The sequence below is a fragment of the Lethenteron reissneri genome, chromosome 30 (genome assembly GCF_015708825.2).
Source record: "Lethenteron reissneri isolate LAM-NWPU_2019-01 chromosome 30, ASM1570882v1, whole genome shotgun sequence".
NCBI classification, from domain to species: Eukaryota; Metazoa; Chordata; class Hyperoartia; order Petromyzontiformes; family Petromyzontidae; genus Lethenteron; species Lethenteron reissneri.
The window spans coordinates 1,489,160-1,505,117 of NC_083808.1; the positions used below are offsets into that span (position 1 = coordinate 1,489,160).

The following is a 15,958-nucleotide window of genomic DNA, read 5'->3' on the forward strand; positions in this document are numbered from 1 at the left end:
CTGCTAGCCACACCACCTCCCTCATTCATTCCCCTGCCAGCCACTCCACCTCCCTCATTCATTCCCCTGCCAGCCACACCACCTCCCTCTCTCACTCATTCCCCTCCCAGCCACACCACCTCCCTCATTCATTCCCCTGCTAGCCACACCACCTCCCTCATTCATTCCCCTGCCAGCCACTCCACCTCCCTCATTCATTCCCCTGCCAGCCACACCACCTCCCTCTCTCTCTCATTCCCCCTCCAGCCACACCACCTCCCTCATTCATTCCCCTGCTAGCCACACCACCTCCCTCATTCATTCCCCTGCCAGCCACACCACCTCCCTCTCTCACTCATTCCCCTCCCCGCCACACCACCTCCCTCATTCATTCCCCTGCCAGCCACACCACCTCCCTCTCTCACTCATTCCCCTCCCAGCCACACCACCTCCCTCATTCATTCCCCTGCTAGCCACACCACCTCCCTCATTCATTCCCCTGCCAGCCACTCCACCCCCCTCATTCATTCCCCTGCCAGCCACACCACCTCCCTCATTCATTCCCCTGCCAGCCACTCCACCCCCCTCATTCATTCCCCTGCCAGCCACACCACCTCCCTCATTCATTCCCCTGCCAGCCACACCACCTCCCTCATTCATTCCCCTGCCAGCCACACCACCTCCCTCTCTCACTCATTCCCCTCCCAACCACACCACCTCCCTCATTCATTCCCCTGCCAGCCACACCACCTCCCTCATTCATTCCCCTGGCAACCACACCACCTCCCTCATTCATTCCCCTGGCAACCACACCACCTCCCTCATTCATTCCCCTGCCAGCCACACCACCTCCCTCATTCATTCCCCTGCCAAACCACACCACCTCCCTCATTCATTCCCCTGCCAGCCACACCACCTCCCTCATTCATTCCCCTTTCAGCCACACCACCTCCCTCATTCATTCCCCTGCCAGCCACTCCACCTCCCTCATTAATTCCCCTGCCAACCACTCCACCTCCCTCATTCATTCCCCTGCCAGCCACACCACCTCCCTCATTCATTCCCCTGCCAGCCACACCACCTCATTCATTCCCCTGGCAGCCACACCACCTCCCTCATTCATTCATTCCCCTGCCAGCCACTCCACCTCCCTCATTCATTCCCCTGCCAACCACACCACCTCCCTCATTCATTCCCCTGCCAGCCACACCACCTCCCTCATTCATTCATTCCCCTGCCACAGCCACTCCACCTCCCTCATTAATTCCCCTGCCAACCACTCCACCTCCCTCATTCATTCCCCTGCCAGCCACACCACCTCCCTCATTCATTCCCCTGCCAGCCACACCACCTCCCTCTCTCACTCATTCCCCTCCCCGCCACACCACCTCCCTCATTCATTCCCCTGCCAGCCACACCACCTCCCTCTCTCACTCATTCCCCTCCCAGCCACACCACCTCCCTCATTCATTCCCCTGCTAGCCACACCACCTCCCTCATTCATTCCCCTGCCAGCCACTCCACCCCCCTCATTCATTCCCCTGCCAGCCACACCACCTCCCTCATTCATTCCCCTGCCAGCCACTCCACCCCCCTCATTAATTCCCCTGCCAGCCACACCACCTCCCTCATTCATTCCCCTGCCAGCCACACCACCTCCCTCATTCATACCCCTGCCAGCCACACCACCTCCCTCTCTCACTCATTCCCCTCCCAACCACACCACCTCCCTCATTCATTCCCCTGTCAACCACACCACCTCCCTCATTCATTCCCCTGCCAACCACACCACCTCCCTCATTCATTCCCCTGCCAACCACACCACCTCCCTCATTCATTCCCCTGCCAGCCACACCACCTCCCTCATTCATTCCCCTGCCAAACAACACCACCTCCCTCATTCATTCCCCTGCCAGCCACACCACCTCCCTCATTCATTCCCCTTCCAGCCACACCACCTCCCTCATTCATTCCCCTGCCAGCCACTCCACCTCCCTCATTAATTCCCCTGCCAACCACTCCACCTCCCTCATTCATTCCCCTGCCAGCCACACCACCTCCCTCATTCATTCCCCTGCCAGCCACACCACCTCCCTCATTCATTCCCCTGGCAGCCACACCACCTCCCTCATTCATTCATTCCCCTGCCAGCCACTCCACCTCCCTCATTCATTCCCCTGCCAACCACACCACCTCCCTCATTCATTCCCCTGCCAGCCACACCACCTCCCTCATTCATTCCCCTGCCAGCCACTCCACCTCCCTCACTCATTCCCCTGCCAGCCACTCCACCTCCCTCACTCATTCCCCTGCCAGCCACTCCACCTCCCTCACTCATTCCCCTGCCAGCCACTCCACCTCCCTCACTCATTCCCCTGCCAGCCACTCCACCTCCCTCGCTCGTTTTCACCTCGCGACCCACGATGGCGCGCGCGCAAACGCCCCCCACCACGAAGCCAATGGGAGACCCCGAGGCGGCCACACCCCCTGGATACGCCCATAGCCACGCCCACTCCAGCTAAACCACACTCATAGCCACGCCCACTCAGTCGAGGCCCCGCCCACTCAGTCGAGGCCACGCCCTCGTCCAGTAGGCCACGCCCCCGTCCAGTAGGCCACGCCCCTGGCCTCCCCCCCCAAGGCGACTCGCGGTCCAGGCTGACAGCCCTGGAGAGACGGCGGCGTTGGGGACCTCCTGAGACGCGACGAGATCACGACGGCGACGACGACGACGACACCGCCAGAGATCAATCACGACGGCGGCGGCGACGGCGGCGGCGATGATGATGATGATGGCGAACTGCTGCAGGACATCAACGTGGCGGTGGTGCGCCGCTGCCCTCCGGGCAGGGTCCGCTCCCGCGTGCCGCCTGCCCCTGGCGGGCAGCCGGCGCGGCTACCGCTACCAGCGGGGGGCCTACGGGCACCGGCCACGTGCAGGGGGTGCCCAGCCCGCCGGGGGCACAGCGGAGGCTCAAGGTCAGGGTCGGAGGGGGTCGGAGGTGGTCGAGGTGTGGGGGGGGGGTTGAGGGGGGGCGGGAGGTATGGGTGGTAGTGGTGCTGGTAGTGGTGGGGGGGATGTAGAATCTTGCTTGGAACGATCACTCGTCTTCCATCGCTACTGCTACTGCCACGGTTGACTGCTGCCGTGCACTCCACTCGTTGATTCCTCCACTCGTGTCGAGGACTCGCTCTCATCCTCCAAACTGCGTTCAACCACACCCACTCACCCACCCACTCACTCACGCACCCACTCATCCACCCACTCATCCACTCACCCACCCACTCACCCACCCACTCACGCACCCACTCACGCACCCACTCATCCACCCACTCATCCACTCACCCACCCACTCACCCACCCACTCACCCACCCACTCACTCACCCGCTCACCTATTCACCCACTCACTCACCCACTCACTCACCCACTCACCTATTCACTCACTCACCCACTCACCTACTCACCTATTCACCCACTCACCCACTCACTCACCCACTCAACTCACCCACTCACTCACCCACTCACCCACCCACTCACCTATTCACTCACCCATTCACTCACCCACTCACCTCTTCACCCACTCACTAGCAGCAGTGGACAGTCAGGGATGGCGACTGCGTGTGGAGGCCTTCAGCAGTGGATAGACGGTGGCTGCCAAGGATGATGATGGATGGGAGGGGGCATCATTGCAGAACTCCTGAAAGTTACTGGAACGTTGTTGGGGTTTTTTGGGTCGCGAATTATTTTAAGTCAGAGGCGAGAGGGGGTTCAGCAGGGATGGCGTTGGGCAGGGATCTGGTTACGATGCGGGGTTCAGGCTCCCGGCTTGCGTCTGAACTGCGGAAGCTCTTGACCTGATAGCTACGAGTGTGATCCCAGGACAGGGTTATTAGGGGTGGACGGGTTAGAGGTCAGCACAGGTTCAGGTGGCGAGTGTGGTACCCGGTGATGACCGTGACACCAGCCACAGGTTAAAGCTATGAGTGTGATACCAGCACAGGGTTAGGAGTGGTAAGTGTCATACCATGACAGGACAGAGTGATGATTGACCCTGACCTAACCCTGGCTTTGAACTTGACACAAGCACGGTTTGGCACTAACAGCCACGCTGGAGTGTCACTGCTCTGTCGCTCAGAAATACGGTGGGTGAACGATGGTGGCGATGGTTTGCTGATTGTATCGGCTGCCTCTGTGGATGTGGGGACTCAATATAAAGACAAAGGTCCCCCGTGTAACCTACACAGACTGTTGGGGCAAGTGTTGTGAGCGAGCACCTATTAAGGCCGGCATGTCACACGAGGTGGTTGGTGGCCATCACCAAGCTCGGCCGCCTTTGTCTCCCCACACCAAGTACTCATTTTAAGGCTCAATCGACCAAGGAGAGGGACCAGGACCTCTGGTTTCCATAAAATGAGTACGACCCTGTCGGTACTCTAAGTACAAAAGTAAAACATGTGTCGATTAATCTTAATTTCATCCCAATTATGTTCGTATTTTATCCAGTCACACGATGATTGGTAAAGCCGATGAATCAGCCGCCTCCCCGCTCTGTGTGTCTGTTTGGGGGGGGGGGGTTGTGGTGCAGGCCCCACACTGGGCGCGGGGATGCCGTGCCAGGACCAGGCGCTGGCGCGGCTGGTGAGCGCGTTCCGTGAGCACGGCCACCTCGCCGCTCGACTGGACCCCCTGGTGGGCGGGGAGCACGGCCCCCCACTACGCGTGCCCCCACAACTCCTCGCCTCCGCCTACGGACTCCAGCCCGGGGTCTACCGCGTGGACGGTGCGACAGCCGCTCACTCCCCTGCCCTCGCCTTGCCCTCACCCTGCCCTTTCCAAGCCCTTACCCTGCCCTTGACCCGTGCTTGACATTGCCATTGCTGTACGCCACGCATCCCATATGCTACGTGTCTCGGATGCCACGCATCCCGTATGCCACGTGTCCTGTATGCCACGTATCCCTTACGCCATGCGTCCTGTATGCGCGTGTGTCCTGTATTCCGTGTGTCCTGTACGCTGTGGGCAGGCCTGCTGGCGATGGACAAGGCAGAGGCCACGCTGGACGAGGTGCTGCGGTTCCTGCAGGACTCCTACTGCGGCGCCATCGCTGTGGAGACGGCGCAACTGGCCTCGGCCGAGGAGCGGGAGTGGCTGGCGGAGCGCGTGGAGAGGCTCCGCGGAGAGACGTTCCCAGCGGAGGAGCGGAGACTGCTCGCCACGCTGATGCTTGAGTCACAGGTGCTGGCCATCATCACCATCGTCATCAGCTTCATCATCATATTCATCGTCATTACAAGTGTCACATCTCTGTCTCTTCATGTCTTTGTGTCTCTCCCCGTCTCTCTCGCCGTGTATCCCCCCGTTTCTCTCCCCGTGTCTCTCCCCCAGGCGTTCGATAACTTCGTGGCCACGAAGTTCGCGACGGTGAAGCGCTACGGCGGAGAGGGAGCCGAGGCCATGCTGCCGTTCTTCCACGAGACGTTCCGCCACGCGGCCCTCTCGGGCCTCTCCGACCTCGTGGTGGCCATGCCGCACCGCGGCCGCCTCAACCTCCTCGCCGGCCTCCTGCAGCTACCGCCTGAGGTCGGCGTGACCCCAACCCGACCCCGACCCGACCTGACCCCAAATCAGAAAAATGACCTCGCCCCATACCCGACGTAATGAGATGTGGAACCGGCAAGACCTGGCCTGGTTCCCGCACGACATGACACGGATCCAATGACCTGACCTGGACCCTACAAGACTCGACCCCCACCTCTGCTATCCTGTCTGCCTGTGCGTGCATGTTCACCTGTGTGCCCATCTCCCTGTCCGTCCGTGCGTCAGTCCCTCTGTCTGTCTCCTTGCCTCCTCCATTCATCTGTCTTTCTGGTTGCCTCCCTGGTTGTGTGTCTGTGTCTCCATCCGTCCATCCATCTCTTTGCCATTCCATCCGTGCGTCCGACTATGCACGTATCCATCCGTACGTTTACCCGCCTGTCCGTCCGTAACTCTCCCCGCGCCCCTCCCCCGCCCTTCCCGCTCCCTGGCCGCCGACACAGATCATGTTCCGCAAGATGCGCGGCCTCAGCGAGTTCCCCGAGGGCACGCGCGGCGCCGTGGGGGACGTGCTGTCGCACCTGACGGCCACGCTCGACGTGGAGGCGGCGCCGGGCCGCTCGGTGCGGGTGGCGCTGCTGCCCAACCCCTCGCACCTGGAGGCGGTGAACCCCGTGGCCGTGGGGAAGGCCCGCGGGCGGCAGCGAACGCGCCGCGAGGGCCACTACTCCGGCGAGCCCGGGGCCCGTCCGGGCGACCGCGTGGCCTGCCTGCAGGTACCTCGCGGGGGTTGGGCGAGGCCTCTGCTGTCTCGTGCGGATCTTGAGGGTCTGTGATGTCTCATGAAGACGCACGGTCTGCAAGTAACACGGGGCCTGTCTTGCTTCGTCAAGACAAGGTGGTTTGTCTGCAGTAAGGGTTTAGTTGAGTTTTAGAGAGTACCTACTCTGTCTCTCTGTGTCTGCTTGGTTGCCTGTCTGCCCGTCTATGTGCATCTGTATATCTGCCTCTTGCTACTTGTCTGTCCATCTGCCTGCTGGTCTCACTGTCTACCTGTCTGTCTACCGAGCTATGTATCTGTCTCTCTCCGTCCGTGTGCCCCCCCTCCCTGAAGGTCCACGGCGACGCGGCGTTTGCGGGCCAGGGCATCGTGGCCGAGACGTTCACACTCGCCTACCTCCCCCACTACGACGTCGGTGGTAGCATCCACCTCATCGTGAACAACCAGCTGGGCTTCACCACTCCGTGTGAGCGGGGGAGGTCCTCACTCTACAGCAGCGACATGGGTAAGGGCACTCCAGAGTCTGGCTCCGTTTTGTACCCCGCATCACCCCCCCCCCCCCCGTCACCACTCCCCTTGTGCTGATGGGTCGAACGGTGATCGGTCGGTTGGTTTGGTGGGTGGGTGGTTGGGTAGTTTGTTGGGCAGTATGATTCATGGGTAGTTGAATTTACGGTTGGTGGATTAGATATTTCAATGTTCGGTTGGTTTAATGGCTCGTTGAACATGCGAGTAGTTGAATGTGCTGATAGCTGGATACATAGGCAGTATAATTTATAGTTGGCTAAAAGCATGAGCGGTTGAATGAATGAGTGGACGAATTAATGAGCGGTTGAATGGATGAGCGGTTCTGTGGTTGGAGGCTTGATTGAATGAGTAGTGGCGAGAGTGGTTGACTGACTGGGCGAGTGGTTGACTGACTGGGCGAGTGGTTGACTGACTGGGCGAGTGGTTGACTGACTGGGCGAGTGGTTGACTGACTGGGCGAGTGGTTGACTGACTGCGTGTGTGGTTGACTGACTGCGTGCGTGGATGACTCGCATCGCCTGCCGGCGCCAGGCAAGGTGGTGGGCTGCGCGGTGGTGCACGTGAACGGCGACGATGTTGAGGAGGTGGTGCGCGCGGCGCGCCTCGCCATGGACTACCGCCACCGCTTCCGGCGCGACGTCATCGTCGACCTGCTGTGCTACCGCCAGTGGGGTCACAACGAGCTGGACGACCCCACCGTCACCAATCCCCGCCATGTACGGCCTCATCCGGTGAGGACCGCGCGTGCCCACAGACCCGGTGAGCTGGCGGCTTAGTGAGCCGGCGAGGTGGTGAGTTAGTGAGCTGGTGAGTTAGTGAGCTTGTGAGTTGGTGAGCTGGTGAGTTGGTGAGCTGGCGAGGTGGTGAGTTAGTGAGCTGGTGAGCTGGCAAGCGAGTGAGCCAGTGAGTTAGTGAGCTGGTGAGTTAGTGAGCCGGTGAGCTGGCAAGCGAGTGAGCCAGTGAGTTAGTGAGCTGGTGAGTTAGTGAGCCGGTGAGCTGGCAAGCGAGTGAGCCAGTGAGTTAGTGAGCTGGTGAGTTAGTGAGCCGGTGAGCTGGCAAGCGAGTGAGCCAGTGAGTTAGTGAGCTGGTGAGCTGACGATTTAGTGAGCCGGTGAGCTGGCGAGCCGTTGCACCGTCACGTTCACATCTCTCGCATCGCGAGGATGCCAGAGATGCGACCGCCACTTGGGGATCCTCGTCGTCTACCCAGCAGTGGATAGAGCATGACTGTCGTCGACGGCGACAACGGCGGCGATGACGTTGACGACGATTCTCCCCCGCAGGTCTCGCAAGAGCGTCCCGGATAGCTACGCAGAGCGGCTGGTGAGCGAGGGCGTCCTCACGGAGGCCGACGTGGAGCTCGTGAAGAGCTCGCGTTCCGCCGAGCTGGCGCGCCGACTCGGCGCGGCCGAGGACGGCGCCGCGGCGGCGGCCGCGCCCTCCGCGGCGGCGCGGGGAGGGGTCGCCGCCCACTACTGGCCCGGCGACGGCGCCGGCGAGCCGCGGGGCCGCTGGGCCGGCCTGCGCCGTCCGGAGGCCCGCGTGAGCCGCTGGGACACGGGCGCGCCCACCGAGCTGCTGCGCTTCGTCGGCGCCAAGTCGGTGGAGGTGGCGCCCGACGTGGCGATGCACGGACACCTGTTCAAGACGCACGCGCAGGTGCGGCCGCCACGCGCGCCGGCCCCGCCGCCGGTAGTGCCGGTCTTGTGGGGCGGTGACGTGGCCCAGGGGTAGCGCGTGTCCGTGTGGGCATGCGAGCATGTGTTGGTGTATGTGCCTGTGTGTGGGGAGCGTTGGTGTAGCGGTTAGCGCGCCACGCTACGATACAGGCGATCCGAGTTCGATTCCTGCTCATGGCCACCAACACCGGTGACGATTATCTGAACCGGTCCTGGGTCTCCTCTAGGTCGATTCAGGCTCAAACGAGTACCTGGTGCGGTGTGTAAAAAAATCGCCACTGGGGAGACAAAGGCTGGTCGGGCGTGGTGTTGGCCACCCCCAACGCCCTCGTGTGCCGGGCTGACCGTCATAGGTCCTACTCGCTAACGGCACTTGTCCCAACATTCTTGTAAGGCTACACTGGGGATCTTTGTCTTTATGTGCCCCGCCCCTCCCCAGGCTCGCCTGCTCAAGCTGCAGGAGGGATCGAAGCTCGACTGGGCGACCGCTGAGGCCCTGGCGTTTGGCTCCCTGCTCACCCAGGGTGATCGATTCCCCGTCCTCTTCATCATTCTTTGTATTAGAATGAAGTTTTTCCGGCTGGCTGGCGCGTGGGCGGGCAGGCGGGCGAGTGCGCGGTGGTGACGTTGCCCGCTTGCCACGGCGCTGAGCCGGGTTCACGAGACGCTTGTATATTTGGAGTTTGCGTATCTCTCTCCCCGTGGTCGTGTGCATTATTCTTCGGGTCCTCAAAAGCAACGCGTGTTTAGAGTATTTGACTGCTCTCAATGTCCACATGATGATAAAAACTTAATTGAGCTATCATTTGTGCTCACCAGGTCGCTTCTGAACAAGAGCTTTTTAGCTCAGTGGGCCATACCTACTCTTTGGTTCTTTCGGTAAAGTCACGTAGATGAAAAAAAATAAATAAATAAAAATCACGACGTTTCGGAGGCAACACAAGCTTCCGTCATCAGGTGGAACAGCCACAGCAAAATTATTGTAGTGAATAGAGAGCTATTTGTGACAAGCGATTATATAGGGTAAGAGGGGGGGAGGAGCCAGGGAGGAGGGATGCAGGGGGGGGGGCGCCGTGCGGAGTCGGGGGGGGAGTTAAGCTGAGATAAACGAATTGTGTGGTTTAGTTTTTAATTACCGCCATGACCCGCTCGTGTCCAGGGTTCGACGTGCGGCTGAGCGGCCAGGACGTGGGACGGGGAACCTTCAGCCAGCGGCACGTCATGATCGTGTGCCAGAGCAGCAGCGAGGCCTACATCCCGCTCAACCACATGGCGCCCCAGCAGGAGGCCTTCCTGGAGGTGAGCGTCAGGCGGCGGAGCAACGCTCGAGGCCTTGACCCCCTGTGCTTCTCCTCGCTCGTTCAGTCGGGCGTCGACACGTGGCGAAGGCCAGGTTGTCGTCGCGGTTGTGGGCTGGGGTTTTGTTGAACTAGGTGAGAGCTCGGGAGACCGCGATGATCGGTCTCATCAGCTCGAACGTCTCCGGACAGATCGGTCCACAAGCAGACGGCGGGCGACATCGCTGGCTGTGTGCGTGCGATGTGCCCGCGTGTGCGACTCTTGACGATGGAGAGTGATATCTGGACCGGTCCGAGATCTCCCCTAGGTCGACTCAACCTTAAATGAGTACCTGTTGTGGTCTGTAAACATCAGGGCAGGGCCCGGCGCCGGCCACGCCGTGCGGGCCTCAATCGGCACTCGCTGACGGCGCTTGCCCCAGCGACCTGGTAAAGGACCACGTGGGGGGGGGGGGGCACCTTTGTCTTTGTGCTGCTGCAGGTGTGCAACAGCCCGCTGTCAGGAGGAGGCGGTGCTGGGCTTCGAGTACGGCGTGAGCATCGAGAGCCCCCGGCTGCTGCCCGTGTGGGAGGCGCAGTTCGGAGACTTCTTCAACGGGGCCCAGATCATCATCGACACCTTCATCATGTCCGGTGAGAGAAGGTGGCCACGACACACGGCGATCAACAACAACAACAACAGCAGCAGCAATAAACAGCAACAAACGATGACAAATGTGCGACAACAAACAAGGCAGGGGTTGATGAGTTGATGAGGTAAGGGCGTTTTGGAAGAAAGGCCGAGGATCGGGAAGCCGAAGGAAGGGGGCAGAGGACGGAGGAGGATGGAGACGATGGTAGAGCGCCCGAGAGGAAGAAACGATAGCACAGGAGTCACCCCCACAGGCGATGCGACCCGAGGTCCATTCCGCTCACGGCCACCAACACCAGTGACCATTATCTAAACCGGTCCTGGGCCTCCCCGAGGCCGACTTGGATTTTAAAATGAGTAGCCGGTGCGATGTGTAAACGTCAGTATTGGGGAGACAAAGGCGGCCGTGCGTAGTTTTGGTCACACCACTTCCATCAAGTTCCGTACCGGCCTTCAAAGGTGCCCCTAGCTAGCAGAACTTGCCACGACAGCCTGTTAAAGGCTACCCGGGGGGTCTCTGTCTGTGTGCTCGTGGTGCAGGCGAGGCCAAGTGGCTGCTGCAGAGCGCCCTGGTCCTGCTGCTGCCCCACGGCTACGACGGCGCCGGCCCCGAGCACTCGTCCTGCCGCATCGAGAGGTTCCTGCAGGTGCGGCACGACACGCGTCGCGCGACACGTGTCAAATGGCACGCGGGTCACGTGACGCGTGTCACAAATGGCGCGGGTCACGTGTCGCAGGTCACATGACACGTGTCACAGATCACATGACTCGTGTCAAGGGACAGGGGACAGGTGTCGCATCACACATTTCCTGGGTCACATGACACGTATCGCGGTACAGGTGTAAAATGGCAGGCATCAAACGACACATGCCTATTGACCCAGAGTAACCCCCCCCTTCCCTTGTTGACGTTGCCGTGAAACAGATGTGTGACAGCAGCGAGGAGGGAGTGGACGGCGACATGGTGAACGCGTCCGTGGTGAACCCCACCACCCCGGCGCAGTACTTCCACCTCCTGCGGCGCCAGGTGCTGCGCGATTTCCGCAAACCGCTCATCGTCGCCTCGCCCAAGATGCTGCTGCGCCACCCGGTATGAAGCAGCAGTAGTAGCAGGGACAGCAGTAGCAGGGCAGCAGGGGCAGCAGTCGTAGCAACGGAAGTAGCAGCTGCAGTAATCGCGGCAGTGGCAGCAGTGACAGCAGTAGAAGCAGCAGCAGCACTTTGAGCAACAATGGCAGCAGGGACAGCAGTAGAAGCAGTGTCCCTGTGTCTCCCCATCCGCCGTGTGTCCGCGTCCTTGTGCCCGCCGCTCTGTATCACTCTCTCCCCCAGGTCTCACCGTCCCCGTGTCCTCCCCGTGTCTCCGTGACCCCTGCCCTCCCACCCCCGGCAGGCGGCCGTGTCCAGCCTGAGTGAGATGGGGCCCGGCACGTCCTTCGAGCCGGTGATCGGGGATCCGAGTGCGAACCCCAAAGAGTGAGTCCAGGCCTCGCGGAGGCCAGCATGATGTGCAGACGTGACCGTGTACCGTACCACGCGTATGTATGTATGTTGAACTTCTTTCGCGCCGTACATGGCCAATCGTGCTAATCGGAGGTGCGGGGGAAGGACAACAAACTAAACACAAAAATAAATGAATTTTCAATATAGATTTTAAAGTGCATAGCTCCATTGGCTTCCTAATAGGAAGCGCGTTCCAGACGGCCACAGAAGGGCATCCAAAAGTGTGCGACGCAGTGACGATCTTTGTTCGATGGTCAGCCAAAACCCGCTGCGAGGATGACCGGAATCATCCGCTTTGCTAAATATTTCGTTACGTCATGATCATCATGATCATCATCATCATTATCTCCAATGTTGTGTACTGTTGCTGCTGCTGCAGGGTGTCGCGGGTGGTGCTGTGCAGCGGGAAGCACTACTACGCCCTGCACAAGCAGCGGGAGGCGCTGGGCGCTGCCGGGCGCGGCACCGCCCTGCTGCGCCTCGAGGAGATCTGCCCCTTCCCCACGCACGCCCTGCGCCAGCAGCTGCAGCGCTTCCCCAACGCCACAGGTGGCCTACCCCGGCGACCTCCACCACGCCACCCCCGCCCTGCCACCCCCGCCCTGCGACCCCTCCGAGCCTCCCACCACCCTTGCCCCCGTGTAGCCTTAACAGACTGTTGGGGCAAGTGCTGTTAGAGAGCACCTATGAAGGCCAGCACAGCACGTGGAAGGGCGGGTGGCAAGCACCGCGCCCGGCTGCTTTTGTCTCCCCGGTGGCGATATGTGCGCATCGCACCAGGTACTCATTTGAGGCTGAGTCAACGAGGACCAGTTCAGTTAATTGTCACTGGTGTTGATCATGAGCGGGAATCGAACTCGGGTCGCTGGGTTCATAGCGCAGCGTGCTAACCACTCCACTGCTGCCACCAACCAAAGCATCTCGGTTATCATAAGTGTTGCGGCTCGGTTCAGTGTCATGTGGCGTATTGGCTCCGTGGCTATTTTGCCCGCCGTTTCTCGTGTTTATAATGAGTGATACGGTTAACGTGAGCGCTACGGCGAGTGCATCGTTATTACCGGCAGCGTTGAGCTCGCATCACTTCGAGCGTTCTCCCTGAGCGTGTTGGGAGCAGGTCGCGCCGTGCTCGCTGTGTGTGGGGGGTAGGGGGTGGGGGCGGTGTGTGGCTCGGGTGGCGCTCGGCCCCCTCCGCTCCGGCCCCTCGGCAGCGCGCCGATGTCCGTGGTACCAATGGCGCCCACGTGTCCCCCACCCCACCTCCCTCCCCCCCCCGCAGAGTTCGTGTGGGCCCAGGAGGAGCCACAGAACATGGGCTGCTGGACCTTCGTCAGCGCCGCGTTTCCGCAAGCAGCTCGCTGTGGAGGTGACCTCGGTACCCCCCCCCCCCTTCAGTAACCCCGCTACCCCCCCTCCCCATGACCCATTGATCTCTGAAATCCCGCGACCCCCCTCCTTGCCAACGGGCAGGTCAGGAGCCACCGTATCGCTCTGTATGTGTGCGACACTCTCTGTGTGTATGTGCACCTGTGTGTGTGTTCCCGTGTGTGTGTGTGCACCTGTGTGTGTGTGTACGCGTGTGTGTGTACCCGTGTGTGTGTGTACCTGTGTGTACCCGTGTGTGCGTGTGTGTGCACCTGTGTGTGTGTGTACACCTGTGTGTGTGTGCACCTGTGTGTGTGTGTGCACCTGTGTGTGTGTGTGTGACACTCTCTGTGTGTATGTGCACCTGTGTGTGTGTGACACTGTGTGTGTGTGTGACACTCTGTGTGTGTGTGTGACACTCTGTGTGTGTGTGTATCTGTGTGTGTGACACTCTGTGTGTGTGTGTATCTGTGTGTGTGACACTCTGTGTGTGTGCATCTGTGTGTGTGACACTCTGTGTGTGTGTGTGTGACACTCTGTGTGTGTGCATCTGTGTGTGTGACACTCTGTGTGTGTGTGTGTGACACTCTGTGTGTGTGTGTATCTGTGTGTGTGACACTCTGTGTGTGTGCATCTGTGTGTGTGTGTACACCTGTGTGTGTGTGCACCTGTGTGTGTGTGTGCACCTGTGTGTGTGTGTGTGACACTCTCTGTGTGTATGTGCACCTGTGTGTGTGTGACACTCTGTGTGTGTGTGACACTCTGTGTGTGTGTGTGACACTCTGTGTGTGTGTGACACTCTCTGTGTGTGTGTGACACTCTGTGTGTGTGTGTATCTGTGTGTGTGACACTCTGTGTGTGTGACACTCTGTGTGTGTGACACTCTGTGTGTGTGTGTATCTGTGTGTGTGACACTCTGTGTGTGTGACACTCTGTGTGTGTGACACTCTGTGTGTGTGCATCTGTGTGTGTGTGTGACACTCTGTGTGTGTGTGTGACACTCTGTGTGTGTGTGTGACACTCTGTGTGTGTGTGTGACACTCTGTGTGTGTGTGTGACACTCTGTGTGTATCTGTGTGTGTGTGAGCAGCTGAAGCTGGTGAGCCGCCCAGCTCTTCCGGCCCCCGCGGTGGGGATCGGAACCATGCACCAAGAACAGCACCAGCACGTCATCACGGCTCCCTTCTCCTCCTCCCCCTGAGGGCCCAGCTCTCACTCCCGCGGGGCTTGGTGGGGGAGGCTCCCGGCCGCCACGAGGCCCGGCACGAGGCCCGGCACGAGGCCCGGCACGAGGCCCGGCACGAGAGCCTCAGGCCACGCGGCGATCCGTGGCCTCTCCTCACCTGTGCTGGACGATCGCCGCCATCGTCGTCATCATCATCATCATCATCAATCATCATGATGATGATTATCCATAATTGTCACTCATCAGTCGTCATCCATTAATCATTCCGTCACCATCATGATCATCCCATCAATGAATTAACGTCATCTTCAATGATCGTTGTTTATCATCAAATTATTATAATAATGATGATTATCCATCAATCATGATCATTTATCATTAGTCTTCGTTCATCATCATCATCACTATCCACCAATCATTCCATATTTAATTCCATCAGGCATCACGATCATAACCATCCCATCGATCACCAATATACCATGGTCTCCTAAAATTATCGATCATCATAATCGATCGCCATTCTCTCTCCACAGCTGGAAGGCTGTGGTGTTGTGTCCCAGTCTCTCCGCTCACCTCCCGTGCCCCCACGGCCCCCACGCGCCCGCGCCACGTGACCCCCCCCCTCACCCTCCCTCTCCCTCCGGCTCACGAGTTGTCCACTTTGATTTGTTCACGCGGAGGGACGAGTGTTGCACAAAGTCGCGAGACGTTGTGAACGTCGCTGTCGTCTCAGGCTTCCTGCAGCAGCCTCTGGCAAAGCCCCCCCCCCACTCCTGCCACCGCCCCTCCCCTCCGGCTACCTGTACGGCACGGGACGCGGCGTTGGGCAGAGCGTGGGCTCCTCGCCGTGCGTGCGTCCGTCCGTCTGTCTCGCTGGGGTTCGATGGCTCCTGGGTGGGTGCAGGGAGTCACCGGCCGGGGCCCAGAGTGGCAAGCGGCCAGCAACGGAGGGCAGCACTTTAAGCGTCATGAACTTGAGGGATCGATATTCACGGACGCATCGATATTCACGGACGGATCGATGCGGTGGTCGATACCTTTACGAGACAGATGCACCCGCAGCCTTGAAGATAATTTCACTTTCATATATATGGCAATATATTTATATAAAATGGGAATTATACGTAAGTATGAATAGGTCAGGGGGTGAAGCACACTAGTTCTGGATGTGTCCGGCAAACATCTTGTCCATCCGTGTGTCCGTTTGGAGTGGGCTAGAGGGAGGTGAAGTTGATTTTGAGTCACCAGGTGAGCAGGGCAGGAGGCCGGGAGAAAGTCTCCTCTGCAAGAGAAGTCACCTGAGTCACCCCAGTGCACAGAAGAGAAATGAAGGTACCGTGCAGCAGCCAAGCAAATAGAAATCTGAGAAAAAACAAACGCGTAATGGGAGAAATCGAAAAAATAAACGAGAAAGTTTTGCTGGCTGGCTAGCTAAGGGGATGGATGTTCACGTCCAAGTGACTTGCGGGTTGCA

At 59.6% G+C, this 15,958-nt stretch overlaps 1 protein-coding gene across 1 annotated transcript; it reads left to right on the top strand.

The window, feature by feature from the left end:
• Positions 1–2,603: 2,603 nt before the first annotated feature.
• On the top strand, positions 2,604–14,635 carry DHTKD1 (dehydrogenase E1 and transketolase domain containing 1). The gene is given in 20 exon segments (XM_061562722.1): positions 2,604–2,958; positions 4,567–4,761; positions 5,005–5,216; positions 5,367–5,561; positions 6,020–6,292; positions 6,631–6,802; positions 7,357–7,532; positions 7,534–7,556; positions 8,109–8,484; positions 8,944–9,028; positions 9,664–9,803; positions 10,284–10,304; positions 10,306–10,435; positions 10,974–11,080; positions 11,359–11,523; positions 11,827–11,909; positions 12,316–12,485; positions 13,213–13,268; positions 13,270–13,299; positions 14,389–14,635. Coding segments are annotated over 20 exon segments (2,919 nt in total). The 5' UTR covers positions 2,604–2,759; the 3' UTR covers positions 14,500–14,635.
• The last annotated feature ends 1,323 nt before the right edge of the window (positions 14,636–15,958 follow it).